The sequence below is a fragment of the Aspergillus niger genome (assembly GCF_000002855.4).
Source record: "Aspergillus niger supercontig An14".
In the NCBI taxonomy this organism is placed as follows: Eukaryota; Fungi; Ascomycota; class Eurotiomycetes; order Eurotiales; family Aspergillaceae; genus Aspergillus; species Aspergillus niger.
The window spans coordinates 1,218,445-1,232,986 of record NT_166529.1 but is presented as its reverse complement, the minus strand read 5'-3'; the positions used below and the strand labels follow the sequence as shown (position 1 = coordinate 1,232,986).

At 49.7% G+C, this 14,542-nt stretch overlaps 8 protein-coding genes across 8 annotated transcripts; 3 read left to right on the top strand and 5 right to left on the bottom strand.

Annotated features, from left to right (window-relative positions):
• Positions 1-739: 739 nt before the first annotated feature.
• Positions 740-2,513, top strand: An14g05240 (uncharacterized protein; the record flags this gene model as incomplete). The annotated part of the gene is made up of 6 exons (XM_059744282.1): positions 740-838; positions 1,238-1,245; positions 1,299-1,430; positions 1,598-1,621; positions 1,794-1,862; positions 2,351-2,513. 6 exons carry the CDS (start codon positions 740-742, stop codon positions 2,511-2,513), a joined length of 495 nt encoding a protein of 164 aa, XP_059602347.1.
• A 100-nt stretch (positions 2,514-2,613) lies between these two features.
• Positions 2,614-3,111, bottom strand: An14g05230 (hypothetical protein; the record flags this gene model as incomplete). The annotated part of the gene is made up of 3 exons (XM_059744281.1): positions 2,614-2,679; positions 2,731-2,762; positions 2,865-3,111. 3 exons carry the CDS (start codon positions 3,109-3,111, stop codon positions 2,614-2,616), a joined length of 345 nt encoding a protein of 114 aa, XP_059602346.1.
• Positions 3,112-3,442: 331 nt separating this feature from the next.
• Positions 3,443-5,429, top strand: An14g05220 (uncharacterized protein; the record flags this gene model as incomplete). The annotated part of the gene is made up of 8 exons (XM_059744280.1): positions 3,443-3,900; positions 3,978-4,011; positions 4,115-4,208; positions 4,429-4,573; positions 4,755-4,803; positions 4,952-5,044; positions 5,121-5,226; positions 5,317-5,429. 8 exons carry the CDS (start codon positions 3,443-3,445, stop codon positions 5,427-5,429), a joined length of 1,092 nt encoding a protein of 363 aa, XP_059602345.1.
• A 1,745-nt stretch (positions 5,430-7,174) lies between these two features.
• An14g05210 (uncharacterized protein) lies at positions 7,175-7,432 on the bottom strand (the record flags this gene model as incomplete). Its single annotated transcript, XM_059744279.1, has 2 exons — positions 7,175-7,303; positions 7,382-7,432. The coding sequence occupies 2 exons, from the start codon at positions 7,430-7,432 to the stop codon at positions 7,175-7,177; spliced, it is 180 nt and encodes a 59-aa protein (XP_059602344.1).
• Positions 7,433-8,491: 1,059 nt separating this feature from the next.
• An14g05200 (uncharacterized protein) lies at positions 8,492-9,563 on the bottom strand (the record flags this gene model as incomplete). The annotated part of the gene is made up of 6 exons (XM_059744278.1): positions 8,492-8,623; positions 8,729-8,759; positions 8,803-8,999; positions 9,204-9,304; positions 9,404-9,472; positions 9,524-9,563. 6 exons carry the CDS (start codon positions 9,561-9,563, stop codon positions 8,492-8,494), a joined length of 570 nt encoding a protein of 189 aa, XP_059602343.1.
• A 63-nt stretch (positions 9,564-9,626) lies between these two features.
• An14g05190 (uncharacterized protein) lies at positions 9,627-10,256 on the top strand (the record flags this gene model as incomplete). Its single annotated transcript, XM_001401105.1, has 1 exon — positions 9,627-10,256. The coding sequence occupies one exon, from the start codon at positions 9,627-9,629 to the stop codon at positions 10,254-10,256; it is 630 nt and encodes a 209-aa protein (XP_001401142.1).
• Positions 10,257-10,583: 327 nt separating this feature from the next.
• An14g05180 (uncharacterized protein) lies at positions 10,584-10,907 on the bottom strand (the record flags this gene model as incomplete). The annotated part of the gene is made up of 1 exon (XM_059744276.1): positions 10,584-10,907. One exon carries the CDS (start codon positions 10,905-10,907, stop codon positions 10,584-10,586), a length of 324 nt encoding a protein of 107 aa, XP_059602342.1.
• Positions 10,908-12,448: 1,541 nt separating this feature from the next.
• An14g05170 (uncharacterized protein) lies at positions 12,449-14,370 on the bottom strand (the record flags this gene model as incomplete). The annotated part of the gene is made up of 4 exons (XM_059744275.1): positions 12,449-13,933; positions 13,984-14,205; positions 14,258-14,315; positions 14,357-14,370. 4 exons carry the CDS (start codon positions 14,368-14,370, stop codon positions 12,449-12,451), a joined length of 1,779 nt encoding a protein of 592 aa, XP_059602341.1.
• Between the last annotated feature and the right edge of the window lie 172 nt (positions 14,371-14,542).

Below are 14,542 nucleotides of genomic sequence, written 5' to 3'. Positions count from 1 at the left end.
TCCCAAAACCTGCTATTTTCCAGATCCCACTCGAATAGGAATTTATCCCCACACCCACACTACTTTTATTTACTACTTGGTACACAAAGAAAAAGAGATAAACCTTAGACAGGGTAATCAGTAACCAATCCTCTCCCCTCGTGCCGATCACACCAAGTACAACCAAACAAGGAATCATTTTCTCACCGCCAGTTCACGGCCCCCTCTCCCGGTAGTTAGTAGCGGAACGGAAGGGAAAAAGAACAGGGAAGGGAAGGATAAACGGTAAACGGTTGCCGTGACACACACACACACACACACACACACACACACACACACACAGAGTAAATCTCACATGCAATTAGCCGATGAAATGAGGAAACCTTCTGGAACGAGGGGATCCTTGTACTATTCTCCTGATAAAAAAGGGTGAATATATCCTTAGCTAAGATAAGCTGGAGGAATGAGGATTGATAGGTAGTTATCTAATTGGTGGGATTATTTATCATCGGATATTGTCCGTCAGTTAGCTTTCATCCTCTTCCTCATCTTTGATCCTTCATTATTAATCCATTCCCTTAGTAGTGAACTACTATTACTACTACTATTATTATGTCGTACCGACATCTTCCGTTATATCATCCTTACTATGGATACTTCGTAATGAAGGTTAAGGGAATATATCCCTATCCCACATACACGTGGACATCATCCCACATATAAAACAACCAACAACTTGTAATTTAGATAAAAATATATTATGCCGAACCACCGACCGGCGCGGCGCAACAAGCGCTTCCTGAATATTTATCATCCACCCATCCAACCATCCATTCCTATAATCCATCAGGATCTTGAAGTAAGTAAGTAACATGTGTCATGAAATCCCGTGTTAACCGATCTACCCGGTCAGACAGACAGACAGACAGACAGGGTACATACACACCCCACTTGTTTCAAGGATATGTACCTCATAGCTTATCATGAATGGGTAGTAGATGGAGATGGATGGATAATGGAACGATGGAATGTTCGTTAGGCGCCACGCTTACTTACCTACCTACTATCTACTCCTTATTTACTTGGGTACCCAACCAACTAATCAACCAACCAACCAACCATTGCACCATCGCAGTGTTGCAGCGGTGTCATATCCGAGACAATCTGAATAATAATAATATCAAAATATGTTTTCAAGTGTCAGGGATAAATAAGTAAACCAATAATAATAATTATCATTATTATTATAATTATCCAGGTTAAGCAGTAAGTTGGGTAATGATAATTTCTAATCCACCCTGTGTGTGGAAACGTTCCAGAACGAACGGGCTTACTTACCTCACCACTTACTGGATTGCTATTTACCCCTCCCGTGTGATGTGGGATGTTATTATTGTGATTTCAGTAATGTTTGTTGATGACGGGGATGTCCGGTTGTACGATAAGGCGATGTATGTACATGTGTATAGTGTGCTTATCTAGTATCCTTCATCAGTGAGTCATTCATTGTTTGCCATAGTTAGTAGACTATGCGATCGAGCCGGAAATGGCTATTTGAGGAATTAAGAATATTCTAGGAAATATACACACAAAATGCTGTGTCACCATCCTATTTTAGAGTGGGTTACATGGCCGATGGACGGTGAGTAGTTTGTGGCTGTTAGTGAGGGATCTTGTGCGAGGGGCATGATATTATTAATTCCAAGTGAGGTGGCTGCTTGGTATATTCACGGTGTAAAAATGTCGAATCTGATTATGTGGCTAAATTTATCCCACTGTGTATGGTGGACAATTAGTAAATATAACCGAGATAGTAAACATGAAGATTACAGTCACAGTCACTATATCCTATCCGCCCTTGGCGGCGGATTCGCCACCCCGAGGTAGTAGCAGCAGCAGCTGCTGTAGTAGCTGTCAAAGATGATCGGTGTCAAGCGACGTGCCAGAAACATGGGGTAAATGTGGATAAATCCATGTCAACGTGTCTATCATCATCATCGTCATCATCCCCAATAATCCCCGACCACCACCATCGACATCATACCCGATGAAACCCTAGCATCATTCCAACAAGGCTGAAGCGTTACGAGGTCTCAGCAAACAGAATCAGTGAGAGAATGATGCATTCAACGCGGCTCTGCAATGAGGCTCCAATGATACGAATCCTACTCATCCTACTCAGTGTAACGCGAGGGATTACCTGCTGACCCGTACGGCCTTCTCCATCTGGGGACTGCAATCCGCGGCGTCTCCGCGTGTCCGTGTAGATGATCGAGAGTGAAACGTCAGCGCAAGCACTGCCCGCCCGCACGTTGCACCGTCCAACCTCACCTTCGTAACCCAGAATAAGTATAATGGCCTTTGTCTACAGAACCCCCGCCCGTGTAGGACGACTCCTGTATGAGCCTAAGCGGTCGGTCGCTGCATGGAACAACGGAGCGCATGCCGATATTGAACGCTATCGTAAGCCTGATAGTCGTGGTCAGATGGACATGCGAGAAAAGGATAACTATGGTGTTGACAACAGTAAATGACGACGCCCGCCAACAATAAACTTGTTTAAACTGCGGAGTTGCCGATTATGTCGCAGGTGGCGGGAATAGAACGAAACGAGTCAAGGCTTGGTGACCGACTCTACAGAGCGCATGGACTCCGCGCCGTCATGTCGATAATACAACCCTTTGACTTCTGGAGACGGCCCTATCCGGAGATCAGAACCGTAGTACTACTGTGTATGTCAACTCAAGCCACCTGTCCCCGCTCACCCTCGCCACATACCTCGCCTCACTCTGTATGTAGCCAGATAAATATACCACACATTCCAAATGCGACGCCACACATATGATGCGTCTTCCCCCCGTGCGAGCCACAGGTCGAGGATCAACCGGGGAAGTTGTTTCCGGACTGCTCAGAAAGACCCGTCGCAGGGTCGTGGATCCCCCAGCTGGGTAGCTCTAATTGCCAAACCGGGAACCCAGTGCAGACGGAACCATATCCAGGCATCCGTCTGCTACATCCGCTGCGAGGAGTACACCTTATTTCTCGATCCGTGCTCCGGGACCCGTTCCCCGTCGAGATTGTGGTGCAGCAAATGCGGTCCTCCCCGGACGGTGTGGTATGTGCTTTCTCCATCCCCAGATACTCCGGGGGCAGCAAGTGGTACCTTTAAACTCCGCGCAAGGCCGTGGCGGGGCAGCCAGGGTGTGCGTTGTGAGGAGTCCAAGACCGCGCTCCTGGATCTTCAGTCCTAGCTTCTAGTGCTCTTCCAATGTTTCATCCATATTTGACCCCTTCCCCCGGTCGGCGACGCAAAAGTCCCAATTCCTGGCTAGGAGGGAACCACCATGAGTGGATGCATCATCTTTAGATGCCTAAGGTAGTCCAACCCAAAGCGCTAGATCGATAACAAACACCACAAGAGTAGAATGTTTCGCCCGACCAACGAAACCGATGGCATGGCATCATGAGAACCAATAACGGGGGAAGCGGTGAATCACCGCTGTTTGGGAGCTTTGACAGTCCCTGCAGACACAGTACCGTAGATTGGCAAGTGGTGGAAGGGAAGGACACCAGCAGGGAGGGAACAGTGCAAAACGCCGCTCATGGAGGGGTAGCACCGAGGCATCACCACGTAAGCTGGGAAGCATGCCTTGCATTGAAGAGCTGTGGGTGGGTGGAAAATGCAGGAGGGTATCCGGGATCATGGGATGACGATGGACAAGGGGGGTCAGCACCAATCAGTTGGATGGATCGTCTCGATCGGAAGTGCAGTACCCAAAGTCGGGGACAGTCTGGAATGTTAGGCTTGCATACGCGGATGCGCCAGGGTGGAGAACAGGCAAATGTGAGCAAGTCCCGGAAGAGTAAGTCAATAAGTAAAAGTACAGGTGTACCCCAGAATGGGAATCCGGAGTACTTCTGGTCCTCTTGACCAGAAGTATTCGGGAATGTAACTTATGTATGCAAGTGCATACGTAAGTATACTGTACACAATCTAGGAAATGTGCAGCTGAAGCTGAGTGGAATGCGCATGTGCAGAGAGAGCTGGAGCTATGGACAGATAGTCGTCATTGTCGTCATCCTCCTCCCTTAATCAAGATGATGATCCATTCACAGTGAGTGGATGTATCTTCAGGACCAGCTGAAAGGTACTCAGTACTTCCTACTTGACTTCCACCCGAAGCGAACTACTGCAGCCACCGGGGCCGGGGGGAGCTGCCCCGCTCACGGTGCACCCTGAAGAACCTGCGATACTTTTCACCAAAAGCAAAAAGGGGGGCAAAAGTTCCTCATCCTCCCCATGATCTCTCCAAGTCCTAGTCCGGCAGCTCGTACCGCGGTTCCGCGGGTCTACCCGCGTCGTGTTCTCCAAAATAGTGCAGTTGATGAGTCTTAAAGGGCCGCGAGGGGGGGAAATGCGGATGTACTTTGGGTTGGCGGGGAGCTCAGAAAGCTACCGGATTGGGAAGAGACGATCCCCGTCCCAAAAGGGAAAATTACTTCTCATTATTTACTCTGTCCCAAAACGGACGATCGCTGGGGCGGTGGAGACCATCCAATCCAGCACGGCGGTTCGATCATTCATCGGAGGCGGGTTCCGCAATCCGCGGGTGAAAGAAAAGCATTTGTGCATGAACAGAACTACTATTGACTGAGTAACTGACTGATCGTGGACTATCATTGATTGACTTCTATCTGATCATTTGCCCTCGGGCAAATTAGGCCCGACGGTCTAGAGCCGTCGACGGGTTAGTACCTTTTCATTTACCCGTCAGTCAGGTTCAAAGGAAACCCTCTTTAACAACCGAGGTCTGGGCGCATCGGGTGTGTTGCTCCCAATCACCCGGTCGGGACCATGTTACTCGTCAACTGACTGACTGACAGGCCAGGCTTTTTTGTCACGGTTCAGTTCAGTCCCGCTGGGCCGTTTCATTGTCCACCTGATAGCGCCAATCAGCTCCGGTAGTAATAGCAGCAGCAGCAGCAGCAGCAACCACAAGATGAAGCCATTCAAGACGGTCAAATAAATAGTGTGCTTGTGATGGCTTGTGATGGCTGGTGCCCGGTCGGTCAAAGCGTTTACTATCTCAGAAAGAAAGAAATGAATCACATCCATCTTCATTATTAGATTGGAGTAGTAGTCATTGGGCCGTTCTGGACATGGTATTGGTGTGCTCGTGATGATACTGAACTCGTACTTTGTCTGGGATGATCAGTGTCAGTTTGATGCCTTTCACACTGCATCTTGTTTGTGGTGGAGCTGAACTGAGACAGACCATCGGCCAACGTACTTCACAAAGATAAGTTGTTAGTGACTTAGTGACTAGCTGGGATCAGGTTCTTTGGCGCGACTGACTAGTTCCAGGGGTACATATGCAAAGAAGTCTAGAATTGGATCATTCGTTCAGATCCACCCCAACGAACCAAGTAGTACAAAGTACACTGTATGAATTTAGTTGTATGCATTGCATCGATTGATTGATCGCGACCCAGAATTGATAAAGCACACTCCGCTTGTTTGATATATATATATAGTATATATATCTTTCAAACACATACTGCATGCCAGCATATGTACTCCGTATGTACTTATGCATCGCATCGAGTCATTCATTCATTCGTTGTCCAATAAATATAGTACCAGTAGTAATCACTGCATTCACAATGCCATCCAGCCCCAAAGTCTGAAACACGCTGTCCCTGTACGACTAGTCAGTCAGTCAGTCATCACACAACAAAACGCTCAGATGATCACTGGACACACAGCCAGCGAGCCAGCCCTGCGTGTGCCTTGTCAGAACTAGACTACCACTACCACTACCGAACAAAGGAAGGGAGATAGTAGGGATGAATGGATAAATCAACAGCCCCCCAGATGCCGAGGCACCATCCCGCCCGGCAAGGCTAAAAACTACCCGCCCAGATTAACCGTGCATTTCGCCTCTCGATACTTGCGACGGTCGGAGAAGTACTACTAGCAGTGATCTTCATCAGCTAGGCTAGACTTACACAAAGAGTAATTCATTCTATTGCCTACTGTAGTTAAAGGAGTATTGGATTTGGAAAATGTAGTTATCCGAAAGAAGTATATTCCCGCCGTCGTTGTTTTCTTTCACAAAGTGGGAAGAGTTGCCTAGTCTGGCCATTTTCAGTTTTAGGTGACTGGACGTGACTAGTTCGCGGGCTGAAACGGACAACTACCGATGCTCTCGAGGGATGATTGGGGGGGGCCGTTGCTGCTTCGCCTCCCCCAACTTGACTGAAACTTACTGGCTGTACGGGGGGCAGGGCCGAGCAAGGCAGGGCAGGGCAGACCGCGACAACTCAGACAGTGGATGGAACCTGGGGGTGGTGCGGCCCGTCAGATCAGATTGGGGGCAGACAGGCACAGCTGACTCTATTCATGCCTCTTTCATTTACGAACTGTTTAAGTCCTACGCGGCTCCGAAGGAGTGAGGATTACGGAACGGATAACAGGGCTTGGCGGTGGTACACAACGTCCGGGGTAGAAAAGTAGTGAAGGATAGTTATCTGGGTAGATACGCGTGGGTCGCGGGGGGTGGATTGTTGAACGGGGAACCACACGTCTATGTACTCTGGGTCGTTCCAGCACAACCCCCCCGACTTGACAGTAGCGGATCCGGGGTCGGATCCGTGCAAGACAAGTTCCATGGATTGGATGTACAAATAAGAAGTGTGCGCCGCCTGTTGTTTGAGAGGATACTGACTGTAGAGTTTATCATTTGTGAAGAGTATTGTAGAGTATAGCAGCTTTCCTATCGGGCTAAGATGGAGATGTGGACATACACAGCCGAAGTACAGTAAGGTAGCAGGGCATAAGGGAATACCCGGGATCCACCGCGGATACCGCGCATGGATTAGGTACCCGATTACCTACGTTACTTTTGCTTGTGACAGTAAGTTGACCCTCTATCGAATTACTTTATTTCCTTTTCTTTGCTTGCTTATTTTTGCCTTTTCCACTTAGTCTGGTATCGCGGCACGAGCTGATAACAATAATCAGATGTCGCAAAAAAAAAAAAAAAAAAAGGAAACCCAATGACTGTCTTGTTTGCCTCGAGAATTCAGCACTGCCAACAATTCCATGTCCATGTCCGTCTCAGCCGACTTCTGAGGCGCCCGCCCGGGTGTTTGCCTGCCTGACCGCCAGACCACCCCCCCAGCGAACCCCATGTTAGAAGGGAGTTGAAGGGGACTCGAGGGAGGGAATGGGATGAGTTGTAAAACCAACGCGAGATGCAAAAAGCCTAAACGCATTTGAAACCATCTTAGTCACTTTTGGACCGAGTTGGTAACTGACTAACTAAACCACTTTTTATTTTTCTTTTACCCACATACTACTACATGCCCACTACCGTTATCGCCAGATGTATATACATACTTGCATACTCATACAGACGGGCGGATGTATGTCGACATCCATCGGAAGCATGCTGTGGTGTTAGTTGCTGCGAAGATGCCAAACAATTGACTGAAGCGGTGAGGTCAGAGCGTGCTGATTTGGCCGCGGAATTACGGGGGGTGATGATGATGATGATGATGCTGTTTATGTATGCAGGGAGGGGAGGGGATTGGCTTGAATGAATCGTTGGACTGACCGACAGATGGCTGATAAAACCTGGTAAACTACACAGACCGCAAGATCCCGTTGCGAGATGCACGAGAACCCAACACCGCCTGTCGCTTTGTGCTGAGGATATCGCGGATCAAAGCGATTTTTGATTTCCTGTCGGCTACTACTGTACTTACTTACTCCGTCCTTGTGGTGGACAACAGGGCGGGGTTGTGAATAATCCATTAGTTGATTATCTTATGGTGTACAGCCTGCCTGCCAGGTTGGAAGTATGAAACATCCGCCCGAAAAATAATAATCAAAATTGGGGGCAGACGGAGTAATTCGCATTGAGGCGTTGTTTCTGATTAAATTAATATCGTCAGCCGCCGGAAAACAAAACAACACCAAAGGATGGATGAATGATGAGCCCCCACTGTCAGTCAGTCGGTCGGGTATGGGGGAATATTTACCGGACCCGTATCATGTCAGCCTTCGACTACTATAGTCAAAGTACAGGAATACTACTACTAATACTATGGTGTTGTTGTTGCAAGTATCTCAATGTAGCCCCTACAGGGCACCCAGTTGTATTCTCTACAAATATTCTCTAATCTGGTATTATCCTGCACTTGGCTAAATGCCAATAAATCTGGGGTCGGACGAACCAAAGAATCAATTACGGAGGTGCCACTGATGGGGAGCTCGGAGATGTGGAAGAAAACGGAGGGAGCAGTGGATTAAGTTGACTCATTCTTTGACACTTGATCCATCCCCACGCTTTTCCTTTTCGTTTTCCCTTTTCCCTTTTCTCGCCCCCCATCCGAAGCTCCCCGGGCCGCGGACCGGAGGAGCGAGCAAATCCGCCCAGGAATTAAATTAAAATGGAAGAACAAAAGAAAGCCGATAGATCCACGCCCTGGACCGGGGGTCTGGCTGTCAGATTAGGGTCGAATCCACCCGATGGGAATAAATCATAATAATAGATAAATATGTACCTTTAGTCCCTGGTCCGATGATGGATTTCAGGAGTTCGCTGCTACATCGCACTGGACTGATCAACTCGAACATCTATCACTTTTGACAATAGTACCATCTGATCATTACTACTTACTACTGATCACAGTAATCAATACTATACCAAGCCACTTGGTACTTTTACTGTGATTGACATACCGCCGCGACATCACCGACATCATCCACATACCTCCACACATTTTCCACATACACACATACGTCTACTTGTTTACCTGCCACTACCGCTACTACTACAGTGGTAGTACTCTCTCGTGTCCATCCAACTGGATTGCTGCTTCATCCATCGTACAGCGACCGGAACGCCCCTTCCGCCTGATCGCCGCGCTTGACACGCAGGATTACCAGTGGATGCTTTGCTTTCAGGCCAGCATTGCGGAAAATTCCAAGTGATTCTGGCCGCTTTGTCGGGCTGGTGACTGGTAATTCCCCCAGTGGGGCGACACCCTCAAACCCAAACAAGGGAATTTCTTTTAAAAAAAGAAATTCGATTTTCGATTTTTCGATTTTCTGAAAATCAGAAAATTGAATAAATCAATAATCAAATTAATCCGAAGAGGAAAAATCGGATTTGCTGCCAACCCCCCTCCCTCCGACTTTAACAGGGACTCCACACCTCCTTCTTCGTTCTCCACGACGCCTTATCTGTTGGGAGATGCAAGGGAGTCCAGACGCCTCCCCCGATCGATCTGGCCCTTCTTCCATTTATACATTCACCTCATTTTCCTCTCTCCGCCATTTGATCCACCGGTGGAGTGTTCCTTGATCAGCGTCAATCCCCAGAATCTCCTCTCCAAGCTTATTTATTTATCTGACCTCCCACTCCTCCCTTCTCAACTCTTGGGTCTTGACCTCCCCAGACCGTGTCGATCTTCTTCACCTCCACTCATCAACCTACTGTCACAGAGCTAGTAGTAGTCATACTACTACTTATACTTCCTGCATCGCTCTGGACAACACCGAGATTCACTCCCATTACTACCACCACACCTACCACCACCACTTACTACTACTACTGATAACAACACCTCTTCTCACAATGTATCCCTTTCTTCCTTGGAGTCAGAACCAGTCTAGTGTTCGCTCTTCTCTGAGCGAGGCCACCACTAGCACTCAGAATGTCTCCTTCAGCTTTAGCTTCGGCAGCTCTTGCTCACCCACTTCGATGCCGCCTCCCCCACCACCCTCTCCCACTGATTCCTTGCTCGACATCACTCCTCGCAAGTGCTCCTTCTCCAGCGGCTATGAGATGAACAACTCTTGCGCCTTCCCATCTTGGCCCAACCGCCCTTCGCTGCTGAGTGCAGACTCGGACAGTTCCACTGCCAGCGCCTACCTTTCCGATGAAGATCTCCTCCCCATCGGCTCTGGATCCCCCTGCGAGAGTGCGATCGACGAAGAATCCGCCGCGCAGGACCCGACCATGGGAGACGTTGACCTGACGACCGAGCAGCAGATCCAGATGATTCGCGCCGCAGCGGAAGAAGAAGCGCAGCGCGCGCGATTCCTTGCTCAGGTGCAGGCCCATGCGAGAGCACAGCAGGCCATGCGGGTGGCACAGATGGCAGCAGCAGAGCGCGAGAACGCAAAGCGCAAGAAGCGCAAGGCCATCCCCGAGAGGAAGCGGCGGACCGCATCTGCTTCCAAAGCCACCGTCTGCCGCGCCTAAGAGACACCGAAAAGGGTGTCATCTTCTCATTACTTTTTTCTTCGTTGTAACACCAATACGCCAAACCATCTACTTGCGCATGTCATGATACCCCACGACTTCGTCACCCCACGCCAACATTTTGGTCCGATTTAGCCGGAGATTAGACCTGTCGAATGATCGACGCCGATCTGTTTCCAGCTCAGCTGTCCAGAAATGCGACCAACACGTCTATCTGGTTGCTTCCTTTTTCCACCAATTTTTTTTTCTTTTTTTCCAACTACCACATCTTATCCCCCCTTTTTGGGAAGACCCCCGACCTGAGTGGTTGCCGACAGAAGCAATCAGTCATGGACCCCCCGCCACAATGACACATTTCTGGCACTGATGCTTGGGAGTCTGGGACATCACAAGGCTCGGACTTTCAAGAACAGGGCCATGAATTAGCATGATCGGGCATGGGACCGGGGGAATATGACGACAGAGGGTGCACGTGCGACGAAGGAATGGGAGACGAAGCGAGGAGAGATAGTTGGTAGGCGCTGTAGCCGGGCGGAATTGGCAGGCCGGAGTTGCGCCTTCGCGGCCTCTGATTTGGTGCCCGAGCTTGGCTGCCTGATTACCTAATTTCTCTGTCGCAGCCGGCGCATTTGATGGAAATTGGGGGGACATTTCCCCTCTCTGGCTGCTGCTGATGCACGCTGGACAGGGCTCTGTCTGCTGCCTATCATTCTTCACAACCTCACCGCCATTGTCAGGGCACGCTCTGATCGCATTCCCTTCCCTTACCTACGGATGGTGACTCACCCCGATCATGCTGGCCCAAAGGGTCATGGCACGCGCTTGGATACTCGGCTTCTCGTTGCGCATTGTGTCTTTCCTTGCTTGTGGTTCTTTGTCTCTCCGGTTTCTTTTCTTTCCCCTCTTGTCAACCGGATTTCTTTAACTTGCTTAATTATTGTTCCGTTTCATGCGTTGTCGCGTCGGTTTTGGTGGTCATGGATTTAGCAACATTTCGGGATACCAGACCCAGATGCCCCTCTCAGCTGGGTTTTTCGTCAGTGGTTTTGCTTTTTTCTTTTTCTTACTCGCGATTTCCGATCTAATTATTGCCCCTTTCTTTTGTTCTTTTCTTTTTGTTTTCAGCGTCGGATGTTCAGATACCCCGTCTTGTATGTCATCATGTTGTTTCCTGGCGCTTCCTTGTTTCGTTTCCAACCTTCATTTCTCATACCCCGAGCGTGTTACACAGAACAGCTCCCGCGTTACTTTAGATGGATTGCATTTTGCATAGCTCAGCGACATACCCATTAATTCATGCAGCGATGGCTTTGTTTCACACTACTTGATGTCTTTCCATTTTCCTAATTAGTATGGTAATACCTATTTACATTCACCATGTGAATGATGAATGACTGAATGAATGAATAATAACCACCGAAAAATGAAGTGGTCAATCATACAATAATGTATCCTCCTACTACTACATTACTATCCTACCTGTAACTACTTCATACGATCTGACACAAGTACATGCACGGATATACCCGACGCAAATCCCATTAGTTCCACCTTAGTAGAGAGACACTAGTAACTAGTAATTAGTGCACCCCTGTAACAACCAGATAACTGCCCACATAATTCCGGTAGGTAGATAAAAGCAAACAGCACATGCAGTAAGTAGTGACAGTAGCAGTAGCAGCATTATTATTCCTTTTGATTCAACCAGCCAGCCAGCCAGCCAGCCATCACATGCCTCCTACTCACGTTACTACCATGTAGATTGGCTTTTTTCTTTTTATGTAAGGTACTTATGACTATGGTCGATTATTGATCTGTGCTGAAGGTGTCATCATCATCACGAGACACTGTAGATGGGACTATTGATTACTATAACATAACCCCTCATTTGGTGGTGGTGCTGATGTTAGGCAACTATTGATTGATTGAGGGGGTTTGTTTCAGCTGGTTAGAGATTTGGAATGTTATGGGAGATGATGGGATAGGATGGGTGGGATGGGATGAGGGATATCCTTTTGTTAGTGGGGGAATCTATGAATTAGGACACCGGTAGGATAGTTGAGGAGTCAGACAATCCAGTCACAGAATAAAGTACATCATATATTAATGGAACATCCATATAACCCATCTAAGCCATCTGTATCTGATAATAATCAAGAAGAAAAGGAGTATTCCTATCTAAATCTACTAATCTACAACCCTTTCATCAACAACTCCTCCCCCACCTCCTTGATCAACGGCTCCTTCGCAACCTTTTCCACATTCCTCTTCGCGGCTACCGTCTCTGCAATCCCCATGGCCTTGCAGAGATCCACGACTGCGCTGTCAGGACTAGCTTCGTAGACGAGCAATCCCAAGGCGAAGAGAAGACCGTGCAGGGCCTCCTGGCTCTCTTCTTCCTGGGTGATGGCTTCCACGAGCGACGCGGTCAGCTCGACCTGGCTTTCCTCGGACAGAGGGTCGGCATGGCCGGCGAAGCGGGCGTTGTGGTTGAGTGCGGCGAGGTTGTAGGCGAGGGAGGCGGCGACGACGCGGAGGTTAGTGTGGGAGTCGAGGAGGGAGGAGGTGGTGAGGTGGAGGAGGGTTGGGAGGAGAGAAGAGGAGGTGGTAAGTTGGTCGCGGTAGAGAGGGGTGGAGAAGAGAGTACAGCAGAGTTGGAGCATGACGATGCGGAGGTTGTAGGGACATCCAGAGAGGCCAGCAGACGGGGATAACAAGGTGAGGAGGGTCGTGTGGCCGGGCTCTTCGGCGAAGTAGCCGGATACGCGGGGGTCGAGGAAGAGCAGGCGGGTGAGGTCGACGAGAGCGAATAGGTGGTCTAGGGCTAGAAAACCGCAGGTGGTTTGCAGGTAGGTGGCGAAGGATGGGAGGTCTTGGGGTAAGGGGGTGTCCGCTGCCGGGGTGGAAGAGGAGGTGCGGTGTTTCAGGTAGGTGATCATAGAGAGGAGGCGAGGGTCTTCGTGGTGAGGGTCGAGTTTCTGGACGAGCTTGTCGAGAGGGGGCACTTTCTTGTATGTGACATAGTTGGTGATGGGGCGTTGGAGGCTGGGGAGACGGAGTTGCTGGTGACGATGGGGAGGATGGGCCATTTCCAGGAGGAGACGGACGTTGCCTCGTAGTTGAGCTGGGTTGGCGCCGGACCATTCATCGAGCTTCTGGCCCTTTAGGAAGGTCATGAAGGTTGGGGTTGCTCGGACGCTGTATTTCATGCTGACGTCCATGGCGGTACTGATGTCGACTTTGATGAGGGTGGCTTTGGCGCCCGCTTCCTCGGCGAGTTCGTCGTACGTCGGGTAGACCATTTTGCAGGGCGGACAGGTGGCCGAGGTGAAGAAGATGACGGCGCATGAGTCGGCCGCGGCAGCTAGGTGGTGCTCGAGCTGGGCGAGGTTGCTTGCGATGCGCACAGAACCTTGAGTAACGGGGGCAGGTTGCGCAGGGGCGGTTGGTGCGCTGGTGGTGGGCGTTTGAGTGCCGACTGTGCCCGTGCCAGCGCCAGTGCCTTGGGTTACACCGCGCAGGGCCATTTCGATCTGGGGCTTCATCATTTGCCCAAAAGGGGTGCTCAGGAAAGTCTGCGGCAGGTTTTGAATGTGCTCAGGGATGCCTTTGCCGAGAGCAAACATGGCCAGATCCTGCGTGAAGTTGTTGCAGTTGTGCAGGAAGAGATCGTAGGACTGGATGGCCGGGTTAGAGAGATGACCGGGCTGGGGTTACGAGCTCCTACCTCAGGGGTATAGATTTCCGCAAGCGACTGGATGTATTCTTCGATCACGTCCAGGGGAAGCTCGGTCTTGCCAAGATGCAGCTTCTCCATGGGCTGTCCATGATGAGTACTGCCGGGGATGGCCGTTTGAATGCCTTGGCCAAAGTAATACTCGACGCCGTTCAGCACCAGTGATGTGTGGTAGATGGCATCGATTTGCGTACCCGTCAGGGCCAGCGAATACTAGATGGAGTTAGACACGAGGCGACTCTGCCACATTCAACGCGTGTCTTACCATTCGCGCAAGACCCTGTTCCGCATTAGCCCATGACTCCGTGACTGAACATGTACACCTGAAGCTATAGAATTCACCTTGGATAGGTCATAGACATACAGCTCGACATCCATGACGATGGCTGAGACGGGGCGTCTTCGAACTAAAGCTGCGGAGTATCAAAGAGCACCGAAGTAGATTCCACACAAAAAGACCGACTCGCAACTCCAAGATGTCTGGGAAATGCAATCCTCGCCGGCGCAAACGCAGCTGAAGTACCAGAAAGATCCTCGTAGGCATCGCGGG